Source organism: Empidonax traillii, unplaced genomic scaffold (assembly GCF_003031625.1).
Source record: "Empidonax traillii isolate 1590-97213 ecotype Southwest subspecies unplaced genomic scaffold, ASM303162v1 scaffold579:size954524, whole genome shotgun sequence".
Taxonomy (NCBI): Eukaryota; Metazoa; Chordata; class Aves; order Passeriformes; family Tyrannidae; genus Empidonax; species Empidonax traillii.
The window spans coordinates 720,043-747,815 of NW_020955772.1; the positions used below are offsets into that span (position 1 = coordinate 720,043).

Genomic DNA, 27,773 nt, shown 5'->3' on the forward strand with positions numbered 1-27,773 from the left:
TGGGGACTGCACCCTGGGCAGCCTGTGCCAGTGCCCGATCAGGGAAGATATCTTTCCTAAAATTAAAGCTGCTGGTGTATCCACCCCGGCCCTTTGGCCTCAAGCAGCTGCATCCTATGCTGGGGCCAGAGGGTACAGGCAGCCTTTAGTGCACCATCTGTCCTTAGCGAGGTTAAGAAGCTTAACCCCTGTGCAGTGACCAACTGGGCATTGGTTGGACTCACTGCACGTATTTCTGCACTGGGTGTTGGCTGGTGATGGCTGTTTTAACCATCCCTGCCTTACTATCTTCTTTCCAGCTGTTATCAGGGGCTAGAAGAGGATCTGTACCTTCATCATAAAAACTCACTGGTGATCCCAGGCTGGATCAGCCTGAGGAGAGCCAGCAGTTTCCCCTCACCCAGTGGAGCCTGCGCTCCCACTGCCTTGCAACAAAAATGGAAGTGACTGCTTTCTGACAGCTTCCTTTCTTTCTGAGTCTCTCTCTCCCTCCTGCCCCTCCTGCCCAGCTCGTTTCCTGTTATTGGTAATGGCCCCTGCACCTGATGGGAGGTAACTGGGCTCGGTGTGCCCCCAAAAAGGAGCAGCCTGGGCTGGGGGTCAGCAGGGCCATGCAGGGCAAACCCAGCCAGGCTGGGCTGGGCTGGGCAAAATGCTCAGCCCATGTGCTGGCTGCTGAGGTCCCCACTGCTACAGGGTGCCAAGGGACCCGGGGTAGGAATAACATGATGGCTCTTCAGGGTTTTCAGGCCTTTTTGTGCCTTTTTCATTGAGAGCTGCTTTGCCCTGTGTGCTGTGGGGAGGAACTGGAGGGTGTTTCCTGTTCCTGGGAGATTTCTCGCTGCCCACACAGCTCACAGGGTTTTGCAGTCAAGGTGCTGTGCTCTGGAGCCTCCCAGGGGGACATGTGTGTGTGTCTCCTGGCCTGGGGCAGCTGCTGCTGCTTGCTGCCACCCCACAGATGTCCCAAGCAAGGCAACAGCTCGCTCCCCAGGGGAAACTGAGGCACACAGCATTTTGCAGGCAGCCTTTCCAAAAGCAAAACCCTCCTAGAGGCAAACAGGACAAGCCCAAGTGACAGAGGGGTGAGCCAGGTGCTGGGATTTGTCTCCAGCAGCGTGTCCTGGGTGACCAAGTCACTCAATGCCTCTTGCTGTGCCTCTGTGGCTTCTCCACTGGCATTTTTTGGCTACAAACCTTGGAGGTTTGGGCCCACGTGCTGGCTTAGATCCCCTTTACTTAGAACTACCCCTTAGGGACAGGGTTTAGTGGTGAACATGGCAGTGCTCAGTTAACAGTTGGACTCGATTTCAGAGGGATTTTTCTGCCTTAATATTTCTGTGATCTTGTGGTTCTATACACTTGACTTGGGAACAATCCCCCATGCAATTATTCCATTGTAAAATGAAGGGGGAGAGCTTGTTCCCACACGAGGAGAGGAATAAACCAAGCTGATATAAAGCACTTTCACTCCAGGAGACCTATCCCAGGGGAGCTGTCCCTGTGCCAAGGCACCCTCTTTAGTCCACAACAGCACCAGCTTCACAACACTGTTAGCCCACCCTGGTGGGGCTGGTGGTTCACCTGTTCTGCCTTTCTGCTGGCAAATTTGGAGGAAAGCTCAGCTTCTTTGCAGGAGTTGTGGGAGGATATCCAATTCCAGAAACCAAAAGTGGTTCTATTCAGCAGTCCTAGAATCACAGAATATGCTGAGTTGGAAGGGACCCATGAGGATCATCGAGTTCAACTCCTGGCCCTATGCAGGACACCCCAAGAATCCCACCCTGTGCCTAAAAGCATTGTCCAAATGCTTCTTGAACTCAGACAGGCTTGGGGCTGTGACCACTTCCCTGGGGAGCTTGGTCCTGCTCTCAACCACCCTCTGGGTGAAAAACTTTTTCTTTTCTAATCCAAACCTCCCCTGACTCGACTCCAGCCGTTCTCTTGAGTCCTATCGCTGGTTATGAGAGTGAAGAGATTGGTACCTGCCCCTCTGCTTCCACTCATGAGGATGCTGAAGACCGCAGTGAGGTCTCCCCTCAGTCTCCTCTTCTCTAGGCTGAACAAACCAAGCGATTGAAAGAAGGAAAAAAAATCCAGCAGTTAAGCAAGAAATCCAGGTGCTAAACCCTCCCCTTGAGGAGAGGGCAGAAGCGCAGGGGCTGGCAGGATCAGCGGCGATGCCTTGGCAAGACGAACCAGCAATTGCTTAACTGCTCCCAGCCCGAGGCAGGCAGGAGCAGGAGCAAACTCCGCACAGGCTGCCATCAGCCACGGGGAGAAAGGTCACACACATCGGCTGCCTCTGACTCGGTGTCCGGGATCAGCTCCATCCCGGTGGGATGCCCGGGGCTCCAGGCTCGCATGCGGAGCTGCGCTGCGGGCTCGGAGCATCCCGCATCCCCGCCGGCACGGGCTGAGCCCGGAGGACGCTCGTGCCGGGGCTGTCCTTGGGAATGCGCTCCCGTGGAGGACTCCGGAATAGCGAGACGCTGTTCTCCGGAAAAGCAATCTGCGGAGGTGCTTCCCTCAGCTCCGGGTCCTGGCTGTCCCCGGGCCGGCGCGGCGGTGTCCCCGACAAGGGGGACTGGACCGTACCTGGGCTGTTCACACCCCCGCGGCCGGCTCTGCGGGATGCTCCGGGTGATTGCACCGTCCTCCTCCTCACCTCTGCCGGCAGCTGATCGGCCAGTCTGCAGAGAGCCTGCTCAGTCCCGAGGCAGCTGCTTCACCTTCAAGCCCGTGAGCGATGTTTAGGCGGCGGAGGAGATGGGCTAATTTCCAAAAGCCTGCAGGACGTCCTGAATCCCAGTCGTGTCAGCGGAAGCAGGACCAGCCCTTCCTGAGTGCCGGACCCAAAGGTGATGGGGGCCCGGCGGGACAAGGCAATCCCAGGGAGTGAGGCTGTGGGGCAGCATCTGGGCTGCGGGTGCCAGTTTGGTGCCTGCCTGGGCCGAGGGGACTTTGGGGCTACATTGCTGTTTGGAGAGGGTGAGGAGAGGTGCTGGGGTGTGTGGATCAAGGGAGGGAGGCTGGGCGAGGAGGCCCCTGCTCAGGAGGCTGGGGAGGCAGAGATGGGCATAAGGACTGCCTAAGGAAGTGGGAAGAACAGCTCTCAGTCTGGAGCTGGAAGGTGCTCTCTGCACAAGGGTAATTGGCTCTGAGATCATGACCAGAGGTGCAAGATGATCCTGTGGAAGTGGAGTTGTAAAATGCAAGTGCACAACAGCAAGTACCAGTCAGGGATAAATCCAGGTCTTCCTTCCCAGAGCACCAACTCTGTAGGGTCCCCATATGCTGCTGAAAGTAAACCCACAGCCATACCTCAAGGCCTCTGAGGCTTTACTATAGACCTCTCCAGTCCCTACATCCCAAGAGATAATCCTAATGCACAGGTGTTCACGGACAGAGGGCACAGGGGATCCCAAGCCTGGCACTTTCCTGTTTGGGCCAGAGTGCATGGCTGGTGTGGTAACAGCTGGGACCCTTCCCCCAGTGTCTGCCCCTCTGTCACCAACCCTCTGCTGTCCCAGCACCACTCTGGACTTCATCATAACCCCTGACACCCCACTGCCACCCAGGCTGGGGCAGAGAGGAGAGCTGGGGAAGAAGGGATGTTCCTTTTCCAGGTCCTGACCCCTCCTTCCCCAGAGGATGAGGGAGGCAGGAAGGTGAGGGGCACAGCTGTGACCCTATGGGACCCTCCCCCACAGAGCCATTTCCTTCAGTCTTGCTTCCCCTCATCCCCTCCTGGGCTTTGCCCTCTGGGGACTGTCAGGTTCCTCTTTGCCTACAGCAGATTGCAGTGGTGGTGGCTGCCCTGGTGTCCTGGTCCTGTCCTTACAGCAAACTGTCTCTGGGTTGGGATCTGCCCCCAGACTGGACACCCTCTCCCCTCAAAGCCTGGTCATTCCCAGCCCCAGCAGTCCCTGCTTGTAGGATCCAGCAGCTCCCCCTCTGCACCCCAGGCCAGCCTGATGCAGCTGGAGCAGAGCTGATGATGTGACATGGGATGAGCATGGCTGAACATGAAAGGCACAGTCCCTTGCTTTGCCCCACTGGCCAGAGCAGCTCCTGGCTCTTTGCTCCCCACTGTACCCCCCTGTGGACCCAGCCAGGGTCCCTCTGGAGGAGCCAGCTGGCAGCATCATGTTCCAAACTGGTGCTCAGGAGTGCTGTGCCCAAAAGTGCTTTTGTGTGTGTGAGTGTGGGCACATTTGGTACTTCACTGCTCGAGGTGCCTGCATGCCCTCAGCACGCTCGGGTGGGCACTGATGAGTGACCAGGGGCATTCACTCTGCACGTAGATGTGCATCCACGTGGGCAGGCAGGGGGTGCAGGTGCCATTCCCAGGAGGGCAGCAGACACGTGGCTGGGTTCAACAAGGTGCAGGGAGCAGGTTGTTGTTGCAGGAGGGGGCACTGCAAGCTGAGAAGTGGCCTGGGTCAAGCAGTGTGTTCTGGGCCCTTCTGCTCCTGGTCTCCCTCACATTCAGTCTATCTCCACCAGCTCACGCCTCACCTCCCACCAGCACCTTGTCTTTTAAGGGTCTCCACCAGTCTGTGTCCCATCCCATGCTCTCTCTGTCCCCTCAAATGCAGCTCCTCAGTCTGCTGGTGCTTCAGCAGAGGGGAGGAAGAGGAGCTATGCTGGTGGGTGGGAGCACACTGGGTTCCACTCATGCACCATCAGAGGCATCTGGGGGTCAGGAGGACCCAGCAGTGCAGACTCTTCTGCCCCTGGGAGCAGGGGCCGTGGCACATCCCTGCACCACATCCCTACTTCCCTCCTGCATTCCCCCCATCCTGGCTCTTGGGCAGGAGGTGGCACTGCCAGGGTGTCCCAGAGTTGCCCAGGGAAGACGTTCTGGCACCTCAGCACCCCCTTGCACACCTGCCCCTGCAAACACAAAGGTGTGTGTGCACAGACAGGCTGCTCTCCAGCTCGGTGGGCAGCAGTGCTGGCACCACACATCCCAGGGATGGGACAGTGGCTGCAAGGAGCTGGGCTGGAGCTGGTCTGGGCTGGAGCTGGCCTGGGCTGGAAGCTCTCCAGGGCACAGCGGATGAGGGGAAAGGTGTTTGGGATGTGGTGTCTGTGGTGTCTGGGGGGGTGCCGTGGGAGCTGCTGCAGCACAGCAGGGTGGGGGCTGAGGGGGAAGGAAGCAGCAGTGTCAGAGCAGAGCCTGGGTGAGAGCAAACAGGAAGAGCGATGGGGATGTGGCAGGAAGGATGTGCAGCGCCCCAAGGGCAGACCTGTCCTACCTGAGCCAGACTCTCCAAGGACCTTTGTCCCCAGACACATCCCCTGCCCTGCCCTGCCCTGCCCTGCTGGGAGGGGGAGGGAGCCCATATGTCTTCCCCTGAGGTGCCCAGGGGTGGTCGCAGGTGCTGAGAGGTGCTGGGTCCCCACATGGACGTGGGTTGGGGGATGGTGGGGTGGCACCAGGAGCACACTGCACATGGCCAGGCATTGAAGGTAGGAGGCACTGAGAGAGCCCTGGCACCCTCCACAGGGGGATGGGGAATGGCTGGGGCACAGCCCAGGCAAGGGGATATGGGCAGGACAGCGGGGATGAGAGGACTCATCCTGGCTTCCCACGGGAGAGGCGGGCTCTGGTGCCCCCAGAGCAGCACCACTGCACCTCGTGAGGCATCCCAGCTCAACCCTCCACCAGTGTCCTCCTGTGGCCAGGCCTCTCCTGCCGCTCCGTGCCCCGTGGGTGGCACCAGTGCTGGCCGTGCCTCGTCACAGAGGGCACTGAGCACACCCCACCAGCCCCACCAGGGGTGCCCGTGGAGGCCCCCCAGGGTTTTGGGGGAGGCCAGGCTGTGCCCTGCAGCTTGCAGGGCCGGCGGGGAGCAGGGCTGGGTGTGCAGGCGGCCCAGCGGAGCCGAGCTGCAGAGATGTGGCCGGTATGTGTGTGGGCGGCAGGCAGGGTGGGGAGGGGGGGGAGAAGGAGGGAGAGGAAGCAGCAGAGGCAGCAGCTCCTTTGATAAGCAGCTTCCTGAACACTTTAAACCCGCGGTGTCAGACCGAGAGACGCGCGGTGCCCGCGGGCCTGCGCCGGGACCGACCAGCCCCCAGCGCAGGGCAGCAGGTAGGCAGCCCCCCCCAGCCCACCCCTGCTGCCCGCTGGAGATGAGACCCCCACTGGGCAGCGCCGGGCCCTGGTGCCCAGGGGTGGTGGTGGGCATGTGCTTGCAGCCAGGCAGCCCCAGGCGGGGCTGGGATGCTGGACAGGGTGACGGGAGCACTCTCCCTGCAGGTACTGGAGGCTGGGGCTCTTCCCGGGGCTCCTCTCTGCCAGCCAGGGGCTCGGCCAGGGCATCTCCCAGGTGTTTCCTGGTTGGAGCACAAGGAATGGCCGCTGGGATGGGAGCCTGGGCTGTGTCTGGTCAGGATCTCTCCTGGTGCTGCAGTTCCTGCTCGTGCCTTGCTTATCTGGGGAACACCGGGACACCTTGAACGGGTCACAGGGCATTAGGGCATGGGGCTGGTGTGGGTGGCATTGCCACCCCCAAAAATGCCGCTGGGCAGCAGGGAGTCTTGGAGAACATCTCCTGCCCCAGCTGTGTTCCCAACCACCATGTGGACTCAGCTCTCCACAAGAGCTCCCTGAGCAGCTGGGCTGACAGGGATCCCACTCTTTGCCCCCCAAGAGCTCTGATTCTGCATCGTTCCCTGTCTCCTCATGGAGGCAGGTGGGGATGAGAAGGAGCCTTAGGATCCCAGCGCGCTGCTGCACTAGGAGGAGCTGTTCTCAGAGGTGAACCAGCATCTGCATCAGTGGGGCTGGTGATGGAGGAGCCCTGGCACCTCCCCCAGCTGGGCTGCCCCATCACCTCTTGCTCAACCACCCAGATAAAGCAGTTTCCTCTTGACAGTTGCTGAGACCTGCAGGATGGAGGAGGTTGTCCCAGGGTCACCCCTCCCTCACCAGAGTCTTGAGGCTGTTGAAGGAGCCTGGTCTGTGCCTCCCTGTGGCAGGAGCTGGCCAGGCTCACTGTTGTGGCTTCAGCCCACCTCGTGTCACCTGCTGAACACTGCTGTGCTTACGTGTTCCAGCTCTCCCACTTCCCACCGTGTCCCCAGGCTGAAGCAGGGAAGGGCTGGAAACACAGGGCAGTGTGTGCTTCCCGTGGAGGTGGAGAGCATCTGGGGCTTCCAACACAGAGAGTGGGTGTCCTCCCCTCGGGGGAAGCAGGTGGTCCTTGGTGCCATGCCCAGGGTCACTGCTGGTGTCTGTTGGGCTGCAGTGCTGCAGCATCCCGGAGGGTGGATGTGCTGGGAGCTCTCCCTCTGCCATCCACCTGGATACAGGAGCTGGGGGGTCCTAATTCCAGGACAGCTGAAAACTTAAAACCCATCTCTTGCTTGCAAACCATCTTCTGGGGGGGTCCACCCAGCTTCTTTGTATGTCCCAGATCCGCCTTTTCTCTTCCAGCCTCTTCTCCTCTGATGGCTCTGTGATTCCCCAGAAGTTCAGGGCCCACCGTGACCCACCCTGTGCTTCAGGACGAGGGCTCTGTGGCTGCTGCAGCATGGTCCAAGCCTGCTTGGTGTGCTCCAGAGTTCACAAGGGCAGCCTGGCAGCCCAGGCAGCTGTGGCACACATGGACAAGCGGGACAAGCCCAGCCCCTCTGCCAAGAAGCACGTGCGTCTCCAGGAGAGGTGAGCCTGGCTTGGCCCTGATGGGGATTCCCATAGCACTGCTCATCCCCAGGGCTCCCCCAAACTTCCCTCCTTACAGCCCTCCACCTGCCAGCATGTGCAGGTGCCAGGTCTGAAGGTGGAGGCAAGCCCTGACCCCACCCCACCCCCCACCCAGCCCAGGATAAATCTCCACACCACCCTCCGGGGGCTTCCCAGCAAAAAGGCAAAACGACCAGCTCAAGTTCCTTGCTCCTCAATCCTCCCATCTCCCAGGGTCTCTACCTGGCTTTTTTTTGGTGTGGGGTGGTTTGAACTGATGATACAGTGGGATGGGCTGCCCTTCTGTCCCCGGCTGGCAGTGGGTCAGCCAGGGACCCCTCTGCCTTGCAGGAGGGGCTCCAACGTGTCGCTGGTGCTAGACATGAGCTCTCTGGGGAGTGTGGAGCCCATCCAGCCCGTCTGCACACCACGGGACATCACGCTGAAGTTCCTGAGGACATCCAGCCACGTGCTGAAGAGACAGGAGCTCCAACAGCATGCCCAGAGCCTGGCACAGCTCCAGGAGGAGTTTTCGGTGCGATGCTTCCCCTCTCCCTCCTCACAGCAGGGGTGGCAGGGGCTGGTGCTGGTGGTGGGGCAGACAGGGGTGGACAACTCGGAGGGAGGCTCTGCCCCCAGTTGTGCCCCACAGCCCCAGTGGCAGGGCAGGCAGTGCGGGCAAACAGAGGGCAGGGGTGCCCGAGGTACCACCCTCTCCCAGGGGCACACCCATCCCATTGGGGGCCCTGGAAAACCTGTCCTGCCCTCCCACGACAAGCTCTTCTCCCAGGGTGGTCTCTCTGGAAGAAGTCCCACATCATCTGGGGTAAGGACAGGGCTCATCCCAGGAGCTGGCATCTCTGGTGATGCCAGTGGCTCCCTGGGTCAGCTGTGCACTTCTGGGGGACCAGCTCTGCCACCACCAGGATACACAAGTGGCAGCGATGGGCTTTTCCTCACAGCTCTTCTCTTCCCCCGCAGAAAATCCCACCCAACTTTGTGAATCCAGAGGAGCTGGAGATCCCTGGGCGTGCCTTCAAGGACAGATACAAAACCATCCTCCCCAGTATGTGCCACTGCATCCCTTTGCCTCCCATTTGCTCGTGGGAGAGGGATGACTGGGAGCAGCCCTGGCACTGGGGTGGGCACACCTGGGTGCTCTCGGTGTTCCTGCTGTGTTTGTTCCTACTTCCCATGTTCCAGGGAAGGAGCTGGGTGTTGCAGGGGGGTGCACACAGTGCTGGGGGGTGGTACATGGGGAGCTCCTCGCTGGGGTGTGCTCCCTGCAGCACAGGATAGCCCAGCCTGGGTTGTACCTGCCACCATGGGGGCCTTACATGTCCCAAGGGTGTGCCCCTAGGGATGTAAATGCTGAGGATGTCGTGGAAGGACTCACCTGGGCTCTAGTCAGGCACTGTGGGAATGTTTTGGAGGGGTCACCAGCAGGTGAGCTACCCCATGTGCTCGCTGTGGTACGTGTGGGTTTGGGCACATACCTGGGCTGTGCCTTGCCAGGGCAGGGAGGGTGAAGTGGGGCGAGTATGGGCCTGAGGGAGGGTGCAGACAGCTCTGAGCTTGGCACGGAGTGAGAGGACTCAGCCTGCAGTCCCTGAGGCTGAGACAGGGAGGATGGGTAGGGTCAGTCCCTGGGGTAATGCCTGCCATGTCTTTCAGATCCTGAGAGCAGGGTGTGTCTCAGGAGGGCGGGGAAGCAGGAGGAAGACAGCTACATAAATGCAAACTACATCACGGTGAGTGCTGTGCCTGGATGGAGGGCGGGTGGGCTCCCAGGTGCTGCAGCCCACGGCTCACAAGGTGTGGATCTGCAGGTGTCACGCTGTCACCCACTGCCCCGTGCCTGCCCTGGGGCAGCAATCTTGACTTACCACCTCTTCTGGAGCTGGAGAGGTGCAGCTCCACCCGTGCAGGGCAGACACGCTGCTCCTTTTGGTGGGAGGGTTTAAGGAGGGGGCTGCTCTCAGCTCTCCCCCAACAGGCTCCTTTACAAGGGCTTCTCCATCTGCTCCTCACACACTGGCCCGTTGTCTGGCGAGCTATGCCAGTAGAGAACAGCAGCTCAGAGATCCTCAACCCTCACACATCCAGGGATTTCTCTCCGCTCAGGGGGTTTGTTACGATTTCCCAAGAGGAAAGCTTAATAATGAAGGTGGGGCATGGCTTAATTTTGCCGTGTGCTCGGCAGGGCCACGCGGGGCGGCCCCGGGAGTACATCGCCACCCAGGGACCCATGCTGCACACCGTGACCGACTTCTGGGAGATGGTGTGGCAGGAGGAGGCGCCCCTCATCGTCATGATCACCGAGCTCCAGGAGCGCAAGGAGGTACCACGGCCCCTCCCAGGCCCGGGCACCGCCCCCGGGGTGGGGTGGGGTGATGAGAACAGGGAAGGGTAATGCGAGACCAAGTGTGGGGTCTGTGCACCCGCTTGCTGTGCTTTGGTCTCCGAGGGTTCCCTGATGGATCAGGTGGAGGAGGAGAGTTCCAGGGCTGCAGCTCCCGGTTCCATCCGGCAAATCTTCTCCTCCTCACACGGCCTTGTGTTCTGGGCACGCTTTGCCAACTGGATAATAGGCTAAAGGGATTAGAGCAAGCCCTGGGGAGGGGGCAGCAGTGCCCCTCTGGACACCCCTACAGCTCTCCCCTGGGCTGGGAGCTCTCAGCCAGGAGATTCAGCTGGGATGGGAGCCCACAGTGCTGTGCCTTTGCTGGGAACTCTGGCTTCTCATCCAAGCAGCATTGGTCTAGGAGAACTGAGAACTGAAAACTCACTCTCCTGGCCGTGTCCTTGCTCCCTTCTCTCCTGACTGACAGCCTCCCCTGGGTCCTGCTGGGCCTGAGAGCCCCCAGGGGCTGGGGAGAGCTATGCAGCCCTGGGGTCTGAAAGCCAGGGCAGGCATGGGAGTGGGTGCAGGGCAGCAGATGCAGGGAGAGGAATCTGCCCTTTCTTTGCTTCCCTTCTGTGTCACTCCCCATCCACCTTCCCCACTCCTCCACGCTCCCCCAGGCGATGCCCCTTCCCAAGAGCACTGAGCCAAGCACAGCTCAAACATCCAATGGGTGCCTTGAGCATCTCACAGCCACAAAACCTGACTTGTCCTCCAGAAATGTGTCCACTACTGGCCTGAGAGGGAAGGCACCTACGGCCCCTTCACCATCCGCGTGCAGGGGGTGAGCGAGTGCACCGAGTACGTGGTCCGGGATCTCCGCATCCAGGTGGGTCTGAGCCCCATCCTGGGGTTGGAGGGGGAGTGCAGTGGGGCCTGGCTGTGCCCCTAACACCTCTGGGATCTGTAGTGAGGTGGCAGTGCTGTGTGATAGGAAAGAGGAGGGTTCATGGCTCTCAGGGGCTCCCCTGCCAGAGGAGGGGTCTGCAGAGCTCCTGCTGGGAGGGAGCAGGACCCAGCCCACTGTTGTTTGCACTGTGTTGTTGGGCTCTGCCCCGTGGGCTCCCCGTGGTCACCCTGGGCTGACACTAGCCTAAAGGATCTTGTTTGCTTTGCCTGGATTCTGAGGACAGTATTGGGACACTCTGCATCCATTCCCATCTTCTGGGATGGGACACGTCCCATTTTTCCTGGCCCAGGGATCTTTTCCAGGTGTCTGGCAGAGGCTCAAAGAAGGATTTGGGAGGAGAGCAGCTGAGATGGGTACAGGCTACTTGGCTTCTACTTGAGCTGGACTGTGCTTTCATTTGGCCCATGCCCCCACATCCTGATTTCTCTTTCTTCTGTGCTGAAAAAGCTCGAAGGAGAATGTCGTGAGGTCAAACACATCCTCTTCCCTTCCTGGCCGGACCAGCAGACACCTGAGTCAGCCAAACCTCTGCTGCACCTGGTGTCCAAGGTGGAGGAGACTCTGCAGACTGCAGCCAGCCCAGGGCCCATCGTGGTGCACTGCAGGTAAGAGCTTGCCCCTCACCTGAGCCCTGTCTGTGCTTCACTTGGGGGTCAGTCTGCCAGAGAAAACCCCACATATGAATGCTCATGTGCTGGTCCTGCTGTGGTGCAGAAATCCCAGGGCACAGCAACCCCACAGCAACCAGGGGTCCTGGCAGCAGGATGGAGGCATTAACCTGGCACATCTTGCACCTGGGTCCATGGACAGCAGGGTAGGAGCAGGTCTGCAGTCAGGACTCAGCCCCCAGCCCCACGGTACATCCACAGTTCTGGCTCTGGAAGACCCTGCTTGAGCAGGGAGGTGGGACAAGGTGACCCCACGGGTGGTCCCTTCCAACCTGACCCATTCTGTGGCTCCGTGATTCCTGCTCACTCTGCCACTGAGCACAGCCTGCAGCTTGGCTGTGGAGCTGTGGTTAAGGGCACCCTCCTGCAGAAATCACAGCAGCAAACCAGTCCAGGAGTGCATCCAGCTGAGCCAGATTCATGTCCAGGCAGTGGGTGCTGTCGGTGCTCAGCACAGCTGTGTCTGTCCCGCAGCGCAGGCATCGGCCGCACGGGCTGCTTCATCGCCACCAGGATGGGGTGCCAGCAGCTGAAGGACAAGGGGGAGGTGGATATCCTGGGAATTGTGTGCCATCTCCGCATAGACAGGTGGGTGCTCAGAGCAGGAGGCTCCTTGGAGGGTCCTGCTGGGTGCCAAGCCCGGGAGGAGGGGTGTGGGAAGGGCATGGGGATGGGCATCCCAAGGGGGCACAGGGACTGTTTCTGGTGGAAACCAGAAGGGTTGCTGGAGGATGCAGATGTGTGGAAAGCAAACAATTCCCAGTGCCAGGCTGGCTCTGCTGAGATCTGACCTGAGGATATGAGGGACAGGGCTCTGAATCTGGCAGCCATCTGCTCCTTCCCTTCCAGCTCAGCCATTAGATCCAGAAACCCTCTGTCTGGCCACTTTTCAAGACATGCTGGTAAATATTAGAGCCAAATCAGTTGCTAATCTCATTTTGAACAGCCCAGCAATGCTTCTGAGCCCCTGTACTCTTTGGGCAGCACTGCTGCCTGTTTCAGAGGCATCTAGACATGGTTGGTGAAACAGGAATATTGTGTCCCAGGAGCAGAGAGCCGGGAATGGGGTTCTGGGTTTGGTTAAGTGTCAGTGGGCCCTGCCTTTCCCTTGCAGAGGTGGGATGATCCAGACCAGCGAGCAGTACCAGTTCCTCCATCACACACTAGCTCTCTACGCTTCCCAGCTGCCAGAGGCTGGAGGCCACTAGCACAGGGCTCCCACCAGGCTTCTGGCTCCCCACTCCAACCTCTCCTGCACCAGCCTCGGGGATACCTCCACCAAAACCTCTCCTGATGCTGCCAGGCCACAGAAAAGCAGCACGAGCGTCCCTCGGGATGAGAACAGCTGAGCAAACCCACAGGGACTGTGGCCTCGGACCCTGGGGGCGAGCAAGGTGTGGGGGGTTCACATGAGGGGTGCAGTGGGTGCTTGAGGTGGCTGTTGCTGCTGCCTCGAGGCAGATTTCACCCGTGGAAAGAAGCTTTGGCTTTTGAGAGGCGCCAAGATCCCGAACCAGAAGAGCAGGCTGTGCAGAGGAACTGCACGCCTGGGGAGCGCCGGGAGCGCGGTTTGTCTTTCAGCTGCAGAGAAGTGTTCACTCTGTGAGATGCAGCGCTGGTAGAACTACCCTGAAATAAATGGAGCCTCTGTCCTGGCTGTGCATCGTCTGTGGGCAGGGCTGGGCTTGCTCCAAACACGCTCCATGAGGCTCTTCTTGCTGAAGACACACCTTGATGGGTTGGTACGACAGGTGCACAGTTGGGTACCGTTGTTCCATGGCTTGCTTTTCTCTCCACCTTCAGCCAACACCTTCTCAACTGCCCTAAAGTAGAATCATGGAATCTTTAAGGTTGGAAAAGGCCTCCAAGGTCATCGAATCCAACCTTTTATTGAATCCCATTGTGCCCACTAAACTGTATCAGGAAGTGCCATGTTCAGTTGTTTCTTGAACGCTTCCAGGGATGGTGACTCCACCACCACCCTGGGCAACCTGTGCCAGTGCCTGAACACCCTTTCAGGGAAGAAATTATCCCTAATATCCTTAATATTCTCCCTAATACCTGAACCTCCCCTCTCCCTAGCAGGGGAGATTCCCAAATGCATCTGCAGTTTGCAAGTGATGTGTTCCCAGTTGCCTTCCCTGGAAAGGTGAGTCTCCAACAGCATCCATGGATTCCAAGTAATCACTGACCAAGCCATCACCTGGAAAGGAGACATTTCAGGCCACACTTTGACATTTCCAGGACAGCACTGGGGTCCCAGGAGGCCCTGTGAGAGCACCTGCAGAAAGTGGAACCCACCCAGCACCAGAGGACACTGTGGGACACGGGAGTGACATCTGTTTGTGCTGGTCCTCAGTAGCCCAGGGGTTAAACTCTGAACCAGGGAGCAGGAGGATAAGCCACCCATCACCCACGTGGGCACAGCCCTGACCATTCAGTTTCCTTAAGGAACTTGGTTGAGCAACCACATCAAAACCTCCTGGGAATGTCAAATATGCTCTTGTCTGGAGAGACCCTGGAGCCTTGCACAACACTCTGCCCAGTCCCACACTCCCCACATGGAGACCATGGGGTGACAATGGGGGTCAGATCCCCATCAGGGATGGAGGATGGTGACTTGGGGACATGGTTTACTGATGGCCATGGCAGTGCTGGGGTAACAGTTGGACTTGCTGATCTTAAAGGTCTTTTCCAACTTGAACAAATCTGTGATTCTGTGGATTCAGTCACGAATTACATGCAAGAACAGGAGGGATGAAGAATTTTTCACTGGTATGAGGAGGAGCTATGATGGGGTAATTACAGAAAGCAGTGATATTCCTGCTTCCTCAGGCCTCCCCTTGAGAGCACGGGGATCCTGAGCAGGCTGCAGCAGCTCCGAAAGCAAAATGGTTTCTGTCTCCAGAAACAAAGGCAGCTTCCCAGACTTGCAGCACATGGTGGAAACTCTCTCCCACCGTTTCTTGTCGGGGGTTGAGATATCCCCTGTGAGGTGAATCCAACCCCATCCCAGTTTCCCTCTTTTCTGTGCACACATCTTTGTCTCAGGCAGCTTTAGCAATGGGTTCAGCATCCTCGTCTCTCGTGAGAGCACGAGCAACCTCTGCACACGGGCTCTCCCCAGCCACTGCCAGAATAAAGCAACCCAGCATGAGGGAATCACAAATGGCCCTGCGTGTCAGTCCTCCCATCCTTCGAGGAAGCCGTTCGTGCCTTTGGGCTGTGTCTCGTTCTCCCGGTGGAAATCTGCTCATCAGCTCCTGGGACGTTGCTCGGGGCTCCTGGCACCCACTGCACCCCACAGTCCCCACCCTGCTTCTGACACCAAGCATCTCTATCCACCCCTGCACACCCCACACCCCTGCACCCCCGGGTCCCCTACGCTGACCACACCCTGCATCCCTGCACCCTCAGTGCCCCCCGACTTTTGCGCCACCAGCATCACTGCAACCCGAATTCCTTCACCCCCGTGCCCTCCATCTCCCCCACCTGGCACTGCCACACCTTCAACACCCTCACCCCCAGCACCCTCTGCACACTGCGCCCGGGATGGCCAGGGTGTCCCAGGGTATCCCGGCGTGTCCCAGGGTATCCCGGGGGTGTCTGGAGTGTTCCAGGGCATCCCGGGGGGACGGGGGTGCCCCAGGCTGTCCCGAGGTGTCCCAGGGTATCCCGGGGTATCCGGGGTGCCCAGCGTGTCCCAGGTATCCCGGTGTATCCTGGGGTGTCCCGGGGTATCCGTAGTGTCCAGCGTGTCCCGGGTATCCCGCTGTATCCTGGGGTGTCCCGCAGGGCGCGATGTCCCGTGCCCGGTGCGGCGGGTCCTCCGCTCCGGGAGGGGGCGCGGCAGCGGCGGCGCTCGGGCCCCACCCGGTGCCTCGGCGGGGGCTGCGCTCGGACAATACGGGCGGCGGCGGCGGCGGCGGCTCGGCCTCCATCGCTTCCGACCGGGGCGCTCCGGACGCGCTCGGCTCCTCTCGGCCCCGCTCGGCTCGACTCGGCCCCGCTCGGCTCGACTCGGCCCCGCTCGGCTCGACTCGGCTCCTCTCGGTCCCGCTCGGATCGCCTCGGCCCTGCCCGGCCCCGCCCCGACTGGCCCCGCCCCGGCTCGGCCTCGCTCGGCCCCGCTCGGTTCGGCCCCTCTCGGCCCGGCTCGGCTCGGCGCGGCCCAGCTCGGCTCGGCTCGGCTCGGCCCTCGCTCGGCCCCGTTCGGCTCGGCTCGGCTCGGCCTAGCTGGGCCCGGCTCGGCTCCTCTCGACTCCGCTCGGCCCCGCTCGGCGCGGCGCGGCCCGGCCCGGCACCATGCTGGCGCTCTTCAACAAGCTGCTGGACTGGTTCCGGGCGCTGTTCTGGAAGGAGGAGATGGAGCTGACCCTGGTGGGGCTGCAGTACTCGGGCAAGACCACCTTCGTCAACGTTATCGCGGTGAGCCCCCCCGGGGAACGCCCGCATCCCCCCGGGGAACACCCGCATCCCCCGCATCCCCGGGGAGCAGCGGGGCCACCCCAGGGCAGCACCCCTGCTCCTTGCACCCCCCATTGCATCCCCCATTGCATCCCCCCCGGCATCGCATCTCATCCATTTCACCCCCTCATTGCATCCCCCCACTGCACCCCCTCGTTGCACCCCCTATTGCACCTCACCCATTGCAACCCCCATTGCAGCCCCCCAGTTGCGCCCCTTGGGTTGCTCCCGGGAATGGCTCCGCCCTATCACACCCCAGCCTTGGAAATGCATTTGGGCAGTGGGGTGCAGGGTGGGGTGGGGTGGGGTTGGAGCTGCAGGCAGTGGGGCACGCTATGGGGTGCAGTGTGGGGTGCAGGGTGCAGGTCCAGCAGCATCGGGAGGGCTCCAGGCAAACCCCCCCGACATCCGCGGAGCCCAGCGTGGTGCTCGGAGCCGCGGCTGGAGCAGGCCCTGGGGAAGGATCAGGGAACTCCCCTGCCCTTCCCGGCCGGGGCTCTGCCGGTGGGCAGCAGCCGGTTCTGGTGCCCTGGGTGGGTACTGCTGCTGCTGCCGCCGCCCAGGATTGCGGGAGCCTCGGCCCCGGGAGCCGGGAAGCTCCTGCCCTCGGACGGGTTTGCAGCAGGAGCTTTGTCATCGTCCCTGCCGCCGCCGGGACGCGCGGGTGGGGATCCTGGCGGTGACCCTGCTGGGCTCCAAGCCGCCAGGTTTCAGTGCCCAGGGGCCGGTGTAGGAGATGTTTGCCTGGCGACCTTGCTCGGGCAGCAGCAGGGTGCTGTGGGTGCCGGGTGCTGCAGCAGCACACGCTCCACACCCCGGTGGGGATGTGACACCCGCCTCGGGCACCTCCAACCCTGGCCTCTCCCCAGCTGTGCTGCCTCGTCCACGGGGTCCCTGGATCCGGCAGCAGATCGGGAGCGCGATCTCAGAGCCCAGGGTGTGGTTTCAGCCATGGGGATGCTCGGTGGAGTTTCCCCTCTTGCTTTTTTTGGGTTGCTCTCGCTCTCTCCAGGGGCGATGCTGCGAGGTGGGCGGATCCCGAAGGGTCAGGTTTGGGCTGTCGCTCCCCGCAGGGTTTCATGGAGGGAGGAGGATGAGGATCTTCCAGCTGCCCTGGCTGCCCTACTGCCCTCCTTGTCCCTGCACTTTTGCTTGCTCGGTGCCATGGCTCCGAAGCACAGGGAGTTATTGCCGCTCGCTCAGGGTGCTGGGAGGTGCTGGGCTGTCAGAGGGGATTTTCAGCCCATTTGGAGGCTTGGTTGCGCTGGAGCCATGCTCTTTGGGAAGTTTCCCTTGGTGCCATGTCCTTATCTTGCCCTGTTCCCCACGTGCCTCCTCCTCACAGCCACATCCAGAGACAGAGCTCAGCATGGGCTCAGTGGGGTTTGCTCCTGCAAGGAAACACTTTGTAGCAGGGCAGTTTTACTATGGGCAAGACCCCACCTGGAAGAACCCGTGCACCAGGACTCTCTGTGCTTAGCCAGGATTGCTGGCTAAGGGACTTTGAGGAACTCCAGCAGCTCTGGAGGGGGCTGGAGCTGGCACCGTGGTCTGCCGGTGTAACAGGTCTGTGGAGGGGTGTTTGACACCCTTGCAGGGCAGTCAGGCTCGGTGGCTGAGTTCAGGTTATTTGGGAAGTCCACATTTCGTGGCAAATGCACCAGGAAAAGGGGCACCAGGCCTTGAGGAAATGTCCTGGAAAGAAGGTGTCGGGGACAGTGAAGTAGCGGCGTGACACAGAAAATGCCGACTCGACAGGAGCTGCCTGAGGAGGGTTGGAGGCGCCTGGCTCTAGGGTGTTGCAATGGGGGTGTTGGAAGGGGAAATAGCTGTGATTTGTGCTTTGGGGAGGGGAAGAACCTGAACTGAGAAGTATGGGATTTTGGCATCGTTGGAGACATCTCACAAGACGTCTGTGTGGGTGCAAGAGGTGCCCCCCTTCCCTCAGAGCAATGCTGGGGCTGGAGCTGCTCTGCGTGGGGTTGGCACTGTCCTTGTGTTCCAGGATTTTTAGCTGCACCTGACTGAAAAATGGACTCTGTTTGCCCGGAAGGTGGGTGGTTCCCTCCCTCCCTCCCTGGGAGCTGGGCTTGGTCAGCCTCAAGAAGAGACATCTGAGAGGGGACCTCATCAAATCTGTCAGTGTCTGCAGGGAGATGTCAGAGGATGGACCAGGCTCTGCTCAGTGATGCTGAGCAATAGGACAAGAGGCAAGAAGCAGGAACTGATGCACAAGAAGTTCCACCTGAACATGAGGAAGAATTTCTTTACTGTATGGGTGACTGAGCACTGAAAAGGCTGCCCAGAGCAGGTGTGGAGTCTGGATGCCATCCTTTGCTCTGGGATGATCCCTCTTGAGCAGGGAGGCTGGACCAGATGACCCACTGTGGTTCCTTCCAACTTCAACCAGTCTGTGGAACCACATCAGCTTCACTTGTGGCATCAGATAGGATGATGGATGCTGTGGCTCTCCCGACAGCACCACTGCTGGAGGCATGTCCTGAGAGTGGCTTGGAGGGCTGAAGAGCTCAGTGCCTGCTCCCATCCATCCCTGGAAAGCCACTGACCCTTTCACTGGCCAGCTGAACCCCCTCATGCTGACTTGTGGTCCTTCTGCCTCCAGATGCAGCGCCTGCACCCTCCACAGCTGCATCTTTACCCCTTAGCTTCATAATGCAGAAGGGGGGAGGTTTTTTGGGGGGTTTTCTCCTGTGTTTCTGGAAGAGGAGAAGAAACTGGAGGGGGCATGGTCTTGTCTTGCTGCTGCAATGTCTGTCAGCATAAGCCAGGAAAAATGGACAGTGGTGGTTTTCCAAGATCACAGGGTCGTAGAGTGGTTTTGATTGCAAGGCACCTTTAAAGGTCACCTTGTCTAACACCCTTGCCATGGGTGGGGACGTACAGGGACATATTCCACTAGCCCAGGTTGCTCCAAGCCGTGTCCAACCTGACCTTGAACGTTTCCAGGGATGGGGCAGCCACAGCTTCTCTGGGGCATGTTAAGCTTTTCATCCACCAACACCTCAAGTCCTTCTCTTCAGGGCTGCTCTCCAGCCATTCTCCACCCAGACTGGATTTAAGCTTGGGATTGCCCTGACAACAGGTGCTGGATCTTCCACTTGGCCTCTTTGAACTCCACGAGGTTTTCACAGACCCACCTCAACACTGTGACCGTCCAGCCAGTTCTCCAGAGCTGCTATAACAGACTCTGTGCTGCCATCAGGTAGTGCTGATGCCAGTGGGGGCTGCACATGTCCAGCACCCCAAAATCTGGACCAGCAGCAAACTGAGCCACCAGTGCTTCGTGCTGCCCCACTGCAGGACACATCTCAACCAGAGCAGCCACTGATAGATTTATAGGCATTTGTGGACAGAGGTGGGACCAGACACTGCTGCAGATCTTCCACAGAGCTGCTGGCTTCCCCTCAGAGTTGAGGCTGTGCTGCCTGTCCTTGGGGAGCCGCTGGGAGCATCTCACAGAGAGTTGGGTCAGCGCAGCCTCAGCGCTGCTGTCCAGCGTACTTTGGGCTGTGATGCAGTGCTGAAGAAGCAAAAGTAGCCCTAGGGTTTTCCCTTTCATCTGAGGAACCTAATTTTTATGAGAAAAAAAAAACCCAAACCCAACCCTGAGCTTCAGTGATACCGTGCTCTTAAAAAAAAGAAATAAATATGTGCATTAACTGCATTGCAGGGAGTGGGAAGCGTCGTCCTGCCTGACTCGGGTGGGCTTACAGCAGTGTCACCTGGGCTCTAGGGACAGCACATGCATGGCCTGGCTGCTGTCCCCAGATCCCATTTTTGCTCTTGAGATACCCAGAGCCCTGGAGATGGGGCCGGTGGGGTCAGGGAGGGCAGCACAGCCCGTCTCAGCACTGCAGGGAGCAGGGCCAGGAGGGGCCTGTGGGTTTCCCACCATGCTCGTGGCCTGGGATGATGGATCTGCAAGCTGAGGGGTGCTGTGGAGCCAGGCCATGTGTGGCAATGCAGGCAGTGGTGGTGGTGAGGCCATCTGCTCTGGGCACTGCTTGCCCCTGCAGAAGCTGAATCCACCTCTCCCAGTAACCCAACCCTTCCAGGCAGGGCAGCGAGGCAGAGTGGTTTGGGCAGACTGCTGGGGAACCCTGGCAAAATCAGCCTGTAAAGACCTGATCTGCCAGTTGGAGCCATGAAATCCATCATGCCTGCAAGGATTTTTGTGCATCCCAGTGGAACCTCATTCCCAAGTGATCGGTGTGGCTTGGTGTCATCTCCAGGGTCAGCATGGGTGCTGTGACCGTTGCAAAACCAAAATTTGGGGGGGCTAGGATATGTCCAGCGAAGCTTTTGCATGTCTCCAGCTGGGTAGTCTCTTGATTTCCTGGCAGTGGAGCTGTGGATGGCTGGAGCCTGCAGGGAGCTGGAGATGTGCTGAAGGTGCCACTGTCAGGGATAGTTGGAGAGGAAAGAGGGGACACTCTGTTTCCACCACTGAACTGCTTTCAGAGAGCAGCTGATGCAGGAGAAGCTGAGCAAGTTGCAGCACGTTGAAGATGCTTTTGTGGGTGCTGGGACAGCAGGGATCACATGCAAACCATCCTGGACCACAATGTGTCACGGTCCCAGCCTGTTTTGGACAGCTCAAGGGGTTTTCTGCTGGCCCCTTGGCCCCTGGAGGCGGGTGCTGCAGGGAGGAAGGATTTGGGGCAGGGAGCAAGGCTGTGCCTCACTTTCCCCATGGAGGGAAGAGGAGGTGTCTCCTGGCTCCTGCAGCCCATCCCCTTCTGCAATAAGCTTCTGTCTGCCTGAACTGTGCCTTGGGTGGCTTTTGCACAGGCAGCAGATCCTGTGATGTAGTCTGGGATCCCTGAGGGAAGTGTCTGCAGCTTCCTGGAGCTCTTCAGCAATTGCTGTCCGTGTCTGCTGATCAAAGCCTGTGAATTTCTTAATTTCATAAAGCCAAGTTGTGTATTGAACCTCAGTCCAGAGGAAACATCCCCTGTGGATCCCTTCCTGCTTCCCCTCCTCTCCCTGCACCCTTCCCTGCCGTTCCCCACGGTGGTTTCTGGGTGCAGGGTGGCCTGGACACCCCTTGGCTGCTGGGTTTTGCTGTTGGATGCAAAAGGGAAATGAAAAAGGGAAGTGGTGTGTACTGCTGAGACGTTGGAAGAGGTCAGGAAAACCCTGGGGATTCGGTGATGTGGTGGGTCTGGAGGAGTCGTTGGCTCCAAAATCTGCTTATGAGAAAACAGCATAAATCGCCTTCCTGTTGTGAGGTTTGTGTTAACTGAGAGAAAAACCAGAAAAGCCTTCAAGAAACGGAGGTTTTAAGAGCTGACTGGGATGAGTTTGGCCATGGTTGGTGGTTCCTTGCAGTTTTCTGGCACTGATGGCCAAAATCCTCATGTCTGTGTTAACCTGGTTATCAAACCCTCTTCCCTGTTGGCTCCCCAGCATTCCACAGCATGGCCTCCAGGATGCATTTACAGGCAGTAAACTTGATCTGAGTCCCAAGGAGGCTGCTGGAGGCAGCTGCAGTGTCCTGGTTTAGGAATGGTGTCCCCCCAGTTTAGTGCTCCCACCACTTGCTTCCCCCTCTAACTGGAAGCACGAAAGGCGAAGGTCAGGGGTTGAGATAAGAACAATTTACTGGTAACAGCAGTGAGGGAAGAAAACGACCAGTAACAGCAACAATACTAATAACAAAAGTGTACAAAGAGAGGGTGATTAACATGCAAAATGCTCACCAAGCCAGGGACAATGAAACAATGGTGGTTGATTTCCCTCCCCCACCACATTTTCTCCCAACAGGGAAGGGACAGGAAAGGAATGCCCTTCTTTTTGGTGGGCTGGCTGGCCATGTTCCTCTGCCTCCTAACACTCTTTCACCTTGTTCCTCACAGTCAGGGCAGTTCAATGAAGACATGATCCCCACGGTGGGCTTCAACATGAGGAAGATCACCAAGGGGAATGTTACCATAAAGGTAAGATGCAGGTGTTACTGCTGGTTAGGGCTCTGGGGATGAAAGGTGGAGGGAAGGGAGATTGGTGGCTCTTCTGCTGGACTAGGAAGGATTTCAGGGACTGTTCCCCCAGCACTACCATGTTCACCACTGAACCATGTCCCCAAGTGCCACATCCCTATGTTCTTTGAACGCTTCCAGGGACTGTGATTCCACCATCTGGAAGTGAGAGATCTGCCCTGTTAGGATCCTGCAGGTACCACCAAAAGAGGTGGTGAGATGTGGGAGATCCAGACTTGTGCAGTAAGAGCCAGTCCAGGCTGCAGTGCTGGAGGTTTCCTTGTATCTCTGGCTTGCTGGTGGGGACTCATGGATGTGGTCACCTTGCTGAGGGTGGCAGTGCTGAGAAAAACAGGTCATGGCTTCAAGTGGTGGTCTGTGCCTCAGAAGCAAGGGGAGAGGAAGGTTCTACCGCTTCTGGATCTTTCGAGGGCCTTGAGTTGAACTGGGGGAGTTCAACTTGAGTTGAACTTGAGCTGCGGGACACGCTTGAAAAGGTGGCTGGGGATCTCTGGCAGCTGCAGGAACACTTCTGAGAGTGTTCTGAAATGGGAAGTGCCTCAGGGAAAGAGCAGGAGGTGTGGTGGACATGGGGAGGAGCACCCAGCTTGGGCCAGGGGGGGTCCCTCCATGCCAGCAGAAGGAAACCACGGGGGGATTCAACGTCCTACAGCCGCCCTTCCTGAGGGGAAGCATCTCCCTGCTTCACCGAGCCGGGAACCTCCTCCCCAGGTTTGGGCTGAAGAGGACGGGATGGGGGTGGGTTTGGTGTACGGGCAAAATGCCCTGGGTTGGCCATGTGGTCTTGGGCAGGACTGGGGTGCTTGGGGCACTGGGGTGATGGAGAGGACACTGTAGTAACCCCGATCTCCCTGTCACAGCTCTGGGACATCGGTGGCCAGCCACGGTTCCGCAGCATGTGGGAGCGGTACTGCCGTGGAGTGAGTGCCATCGTGTGAGTATCCCGGGAGCCAGAGCTCCACTGTCACCCACACGCTGATGCTGAGCCTCTCCAGTGTGGGTGTGGGCACAGCCCCACCCCAGGGTACTGGGCTGGCTGCAAGGGGAGCTGCGATGGTGGGGCTGGACACCTGTGTCTGGAGTTAGAACCACTGAACTGTCACGGAATCATTAAGGCTGGAAAAGGCCTCTAAAGATCACCCAACACGGCCATGGTCACCACTAAACCATGTCCCCTGATGGTTTTAAACAATTCCAGGGATGGTGACTCCACCACTGCCCTGGGCAGCCTGTTCCAGTGCCTGACCACCCTTTCAGGGAACAAATTTTCCCTAATATCCTTTGCAGGGTGAGTGTCAGCCCACAAGAGCAAAATCCTTCCCCAAATCTCCCTGTGTGCTCAGAGCAGCATTGCTGACCATGGGCTTCACACCTATTTTCTCCGTGGCCCCTCCCAGGATTACCCCACTGATGGGATGAGCAGGTCCTTCCCCCTCTTGGGTCAACGTCTCCTCTCCATCATCAGCTCCTCTTGCCTTTTCCACTTGTCCTCTATCCTGGGTGTCTCCCTGGGAGCTGCCATGTGCACATGAGCTTCATTGGGTGCTTGGGGACAACGTGTGTCCTTCAGCTTCTCCTGCCCAGCCTGTCCCTGCTGTCACCTGCAGGGATGGGGACAGGGTGGTCCTCCACTCCCCTCTACCTCCATGGCCCAGTGTCCAGTGCCTGTGCTCAGGGGTGTCCCTTCCCTTGCAGGTACATGGTGGATGCTGCTGACCAGGAGAAGATTGAGGCCTCCAAGAACGAACTGCACAACCTGCTGGATAAGCCGCAGCTCCAGGGCATCCCGGTGAGCTGCTGCCTCAGTCTGTCCCCACAGCCACTCGCCATCCCGAGGCTGCCAGGGCTTGCAGAGCAGATTCAGGGCAGGGATCCCCTTCCTTGGGGAAAAAACCCTTCCCCACTGTGCTCCTGAGGGAGCTTTCTAGGCCAGAGATAGGCCAAGCAACAGAGAGGGAGGGAGCTTTAGGGCAGGGAGCACAGACCGTGTGTTCAATCTGTCCTCTTGTGCCTGATTTATGGTGTGACAATAAGGTCCCCCATCTCCTGGGAGAGTGGCTCCTGGGGCTGTGACGTGTGCAGGAGGTGGGGACAGGGCACAGCATGAGGCACGCTGCACGTGCCAGGGTGGGATGTGCACAGAGCATCCCAAACCGGCCTCCTTTTGAAAGGAGCTAATTGGGGATCTTGCCACGGATCCCGAACGTCCGCTGCCTGCTAAATTAAGCTCCTGACACACCACGCTGCAGTTGTAGCCCTCTGAACGCTCTCCTCTGGGAGAGCAAGCCTCGGGATTGGAACGGGGAGATGCTGCCTGCTGTGTTGCTGCAGAGCCCCGGCTCAGCCTGGATGTGCAGCCTCGGCGCTGCCCCTGTCAGGTGACAGTCGTGTGGGCGCTCTGGCGGGACAAACCAGTCCTGCCAGGTGGTTGTTTTCCTTGCACGGTCTGAGAATGCCTTTGAGGATGTGAAGAGCCTCGAAATCAGGAGGGATCAGTGGATGGCGCAAGCAGCCGTTGCTGGTTGGTGCTGGCTGCCTGCAGAGCAGAGTCTGCCCGGCATCCACAGCCTGCTCGTGCTGGTAACATCAGGTTTAGCCCTTTCCCTTGGCTTTTTGCTCAAAGACAGCAAGAGACTCCTGAGAGAAAGTCCTAGATGGCACAACAGATGCTGGTGCCCTTCAGGGAGGATTTGCTGTGGGGCCATCTCCACACTGGGAGTAGAGAGTGCATAAGAGATGCTGTACACAGGCTAATTAAGGCAGTTAATTGAAGTGCTCTGCCTCCTGATTGCTGCAGAAGGGGTTTTCTCCATCTGGGACATCCTGGTGGAGTGGCTAGGGCTGTCCTGAATCACAAGCAGACTCTGCTGCTGGGTGGCAGAAGCAGGCTCCTGCCTGGTCTGGCAGCTGGGAGCTTCAGATGTCCCCTGTCCCACCCTGCAGGTCCTCGTCCTGGGAAACAAGCGGGACCTGCCCGGTGCCTTGGATGAGAAGGAGCTCATCGAGAAGATGTAAGTCTGCCAGTGGCCCAGGCAGCCACAGTGGGGCTGTGGCACAGTGTGACACCACCCCCCCACCTTGTTCTGCCATGTCCCCACCAGCAGGGTCACCCATCTGGGGTGACACTGTGATGCCCAGGGTGGGCCGGCAGAGACGGGTGGCTGAGGAAAACGGAGGTGACACCTTGTGGAGACAGGGAGGAGCTGGAGCCACCAGAGCCAGGGCTGTGTCCCGAGTGCCACACGGTGGCGTGTGGGCCTGGCACAGCGTGGTGCTGGGCAGTGGAGCTGGGGACAGTGGGACCAGGCTCCCTGGGGGTCTCACGGTGGGCTGGGTTCCCCGGGGGTGCTGCTCTGGTCACCCTGCCTGCCCTGTCTGGCTGCAGAGCTGGGGAGTAGCTGTGGAATTTTGTGGCCAGGCTCTCTGGTGGTATCAGGTCCCTCCTGCCCCATCACATTCCTCCACCCCCCAAAAAAACACCTCTGCCCTCAGGCATAGAGTGCTGGTGGCCTCTCCTGACCCACACACAGCTCCTGGGGAGCCTCTGTCCCTTCAGTGTGCCCTGTTTCGGAACCCCCTCCAGGGGCTGCCTGGAGGTATCTCCCCAGGCTGCCCCACACAGCCAGCGCTTGCCCCTCTCCCACAGGAACCTCTCGGCGATCCAGGACCGAGAGATCTGTTGCTATTCCATCTCCTGCAAAGAAAAGGACAACATCGGTGAGTGCCGAGGGCTGGGGGCACAGGGCAGCCTGTGCCCAGGGGTTGGCACAGGAGGGGGTGACAGCCAGGGGGAGAGGCTCTAAGTGTCCCCTTGCCTCTGCAGACATCACCCTACAGTGGCTTATCCAGCACTCGAAGTCCAGGCGAAGCTGAGATCCCACGGGCTTGGCTCGGATCGGGGAAGATGCCATTGTACAAGCCCACGCCCCTCTCTCCTGCTCTGTCCCTCCAGCTCTCTCTCTAGATGGGTATTTTTAGGGGACCCCAGACTCTGCTCGTGTTGGGGCAGAGTCCTTGTTTTTATTGTAAAGAAAATGTCCGACTGCCCTCCTCTTCTCCCCTCTCCTCTCTTCCCCTCCCCTCTCTCCCTCTCTCCCTCTCTCCCTCCATTTTGGCACTGTTCTGTTGTTGTCTGTGTATACAGTATATATATATATGTATATATATTTTAATTTTTTAATTTAAGGGATAGTGCTGTTACTAAACTGGGCCCTGTGAGCAGTAGGAAAGCTGGGGCTCCCCGAGGCCGGCCGAGGGTCAGCACTGGGAGGAAGAGGAGGGTGGTAGCAGAAGGCAGCCCTTGGGGATGGGACTGTGCCAGCTGCAGGCAGGTCCCCTGGGGCTCCATCTTCCCTTCCCTGGGTGTCCTGCTGCTACCTCCAGGCAGAGACCACCCTGGGGGCATCAGGAGGTACCCACCATGCCCTGCCTCGGGCTTCAGCCTTATGGGCAGGGCTTGGGGGAGGGGTTGATGCTGCCCCTGGGCTCCAGGGGACAGGGATTAGACACAGGCTGCTGTGATCAGCCTCCCCCCATTGCCTCTGGCTGATGTGCCACTGCCCCAACCCCTCCTTGGGGCCCAGGGCCACTCGTCCCCCTGCCCCACATGTCCCCCCCTCCTGTGCCTGTTCCAAATCCTGCCCACTGCCCAGCCTGGATGCTCAGGGTGGGCTGATCTGGGGGACTGGTGCCAGTGCAGGAGGCCCAGCAATGCCAGCAGCCCCTGGGGGTGCAGGGGGCTGGCTCCTGCCATGCAGCTGCCCTACAGTTGGCTCAGCCCCCTGCACCCTTTTGGGGTGGCTGCCCTGGCTCCCCATGTGCCAAATGGCATTGCCTGTGCCTGGCTGGGGCTGCTGGCTCTGCTCTGGCTGGGGACATCCCATGGGGACCCCGGGGAGGGAGGGACACATGGGGGCACCTGGAGGCACGTTCAGGGCATCTCACTGGAGCCAGGGAGGTGCTCCCTGTGCTGTTCCCCATGTCCTGCTCCTCATTTTCTGTCCCCATTCCCTACTCCCCGTGCTCTGCTTCCCATGCCCTGCTCACCATGCCCTGCTCTCCATTCCTTGCTCCCCATTCCCTGCTCCCCGTGCCACCCCCTGCTCTGCTGCCCTGGCTGGGGGGATGTGGGAGCTGTGGGGCAAGGGGGGGCTTTTGGGGACCACAGTTGGGTCCTTGTCTGCGGGTGGTGGGAAGATGAGGGGAGGTTTTGGGGGGATGAGGAAGGCTGTGACCATCTGTACCATGTGATGATTTGTTGAGCCTCTCCAGGTGCAGCCTGGGGGCCTGGCCAGATTGTTTGGGGCCAGTTTTTGAGGACTCATCTGTGCTGGGGGGCTGCTGGAGGGTGGGTGTGCAGGGGGAAGGCAGTTGCCAGTCCCAGTGCAGGGCTGGGGCACGGAGTGGGAATGGCTGGGGGGGCTGCAGGGCCCCTCTCAGCCTCTTCCCACTCAGCTCTGGGGCGTCAGGCCAGGGGTTTATCTTCTGTTCTTGTTTTTGCAGAATTGCACAAAGAGAGGTTTCTTTTTGTTGTTCTTTTTCTTGTTTTTGTTTTGTTTTTTTTTTTTAATTTAATGACTTGTAAAGTGTTGTCACCCCCCACTCCTCC

At 59.2% G+C, this 27,773-nt stretch overlaps 2 protein-coding genes across 3 annotated transcripts; both read left to right on the forward strand.

Moving 5' to 3' along the window:
- Nucleotides 1–2,551: 2,551 nt before the first annotated feature.
- On the forward strand, nt 2,552–13,333 carry PTPN7 (protein tyrosine phosphatase, non-receptor type 7). 2 transcript variants are annotated; one of them, XM_027898089.1, is made up of 10 exons: nt 2,552–2,861; nt 7,448–7,675; nt 8,048–8,231; nt 8,678–8,762; nt 9,371–9,447; nt 9,900–10,037; nt 10,819–10,929; nt 11,458–11,615; nt 12,153–12,266; nt 12,793–13,333. In XM_027898089.1, exons 2-10 carry the CDS (start codon nt 7,545–7,547, stop codon nt 12,884–12,886), a joined length of 1,092 nt encoding a protein of 363 aa, XP_027753890.1. In that variant the 5' UTR covers nt 2,552–2,861; nt 7,448–7,544; the 3' UTR covers nt 12,887–13,333. The 2 variants fall into 2 exon arrangements, with proteins under 2 accessions (XP_027753890.1, XP_027753889.1); XM_027898088.1 differs by lacking the exon at nt 2,552–2,861 and having other exon boundaries at nt 7,247–7,675.
- Nucleotides 13,334–15,898: 2,565 nt separating this feature from the next.
- ARL8A (ADP ribosylation factor like GTPase 8A) lies at nt 15,899–27,767 on the forward strand. The gene is made up of 7 exons (XM_027898090.1): nt 15,899–16,106; nt 22,025–22,105; nt 23,026–23,099; nt 23,861–23,954; nt 25,109–25,176; nt 25,812–25,882; nt 25,989–27,767. The coding sequence occupies exons 1-7, from the start codon at nt 15,984–15,986 to the stop codon at nt 26,036–26,038; spliced, it is 561 nt and encodes a 186-aa protein (XP_027753891.1). The 5' UTR covers nt 15,899–15,983; the 3' UTR covers nt 26,039–27,767.
- Nucleotides 27,768–27,773: the final 6 nt, after the last annotated feature.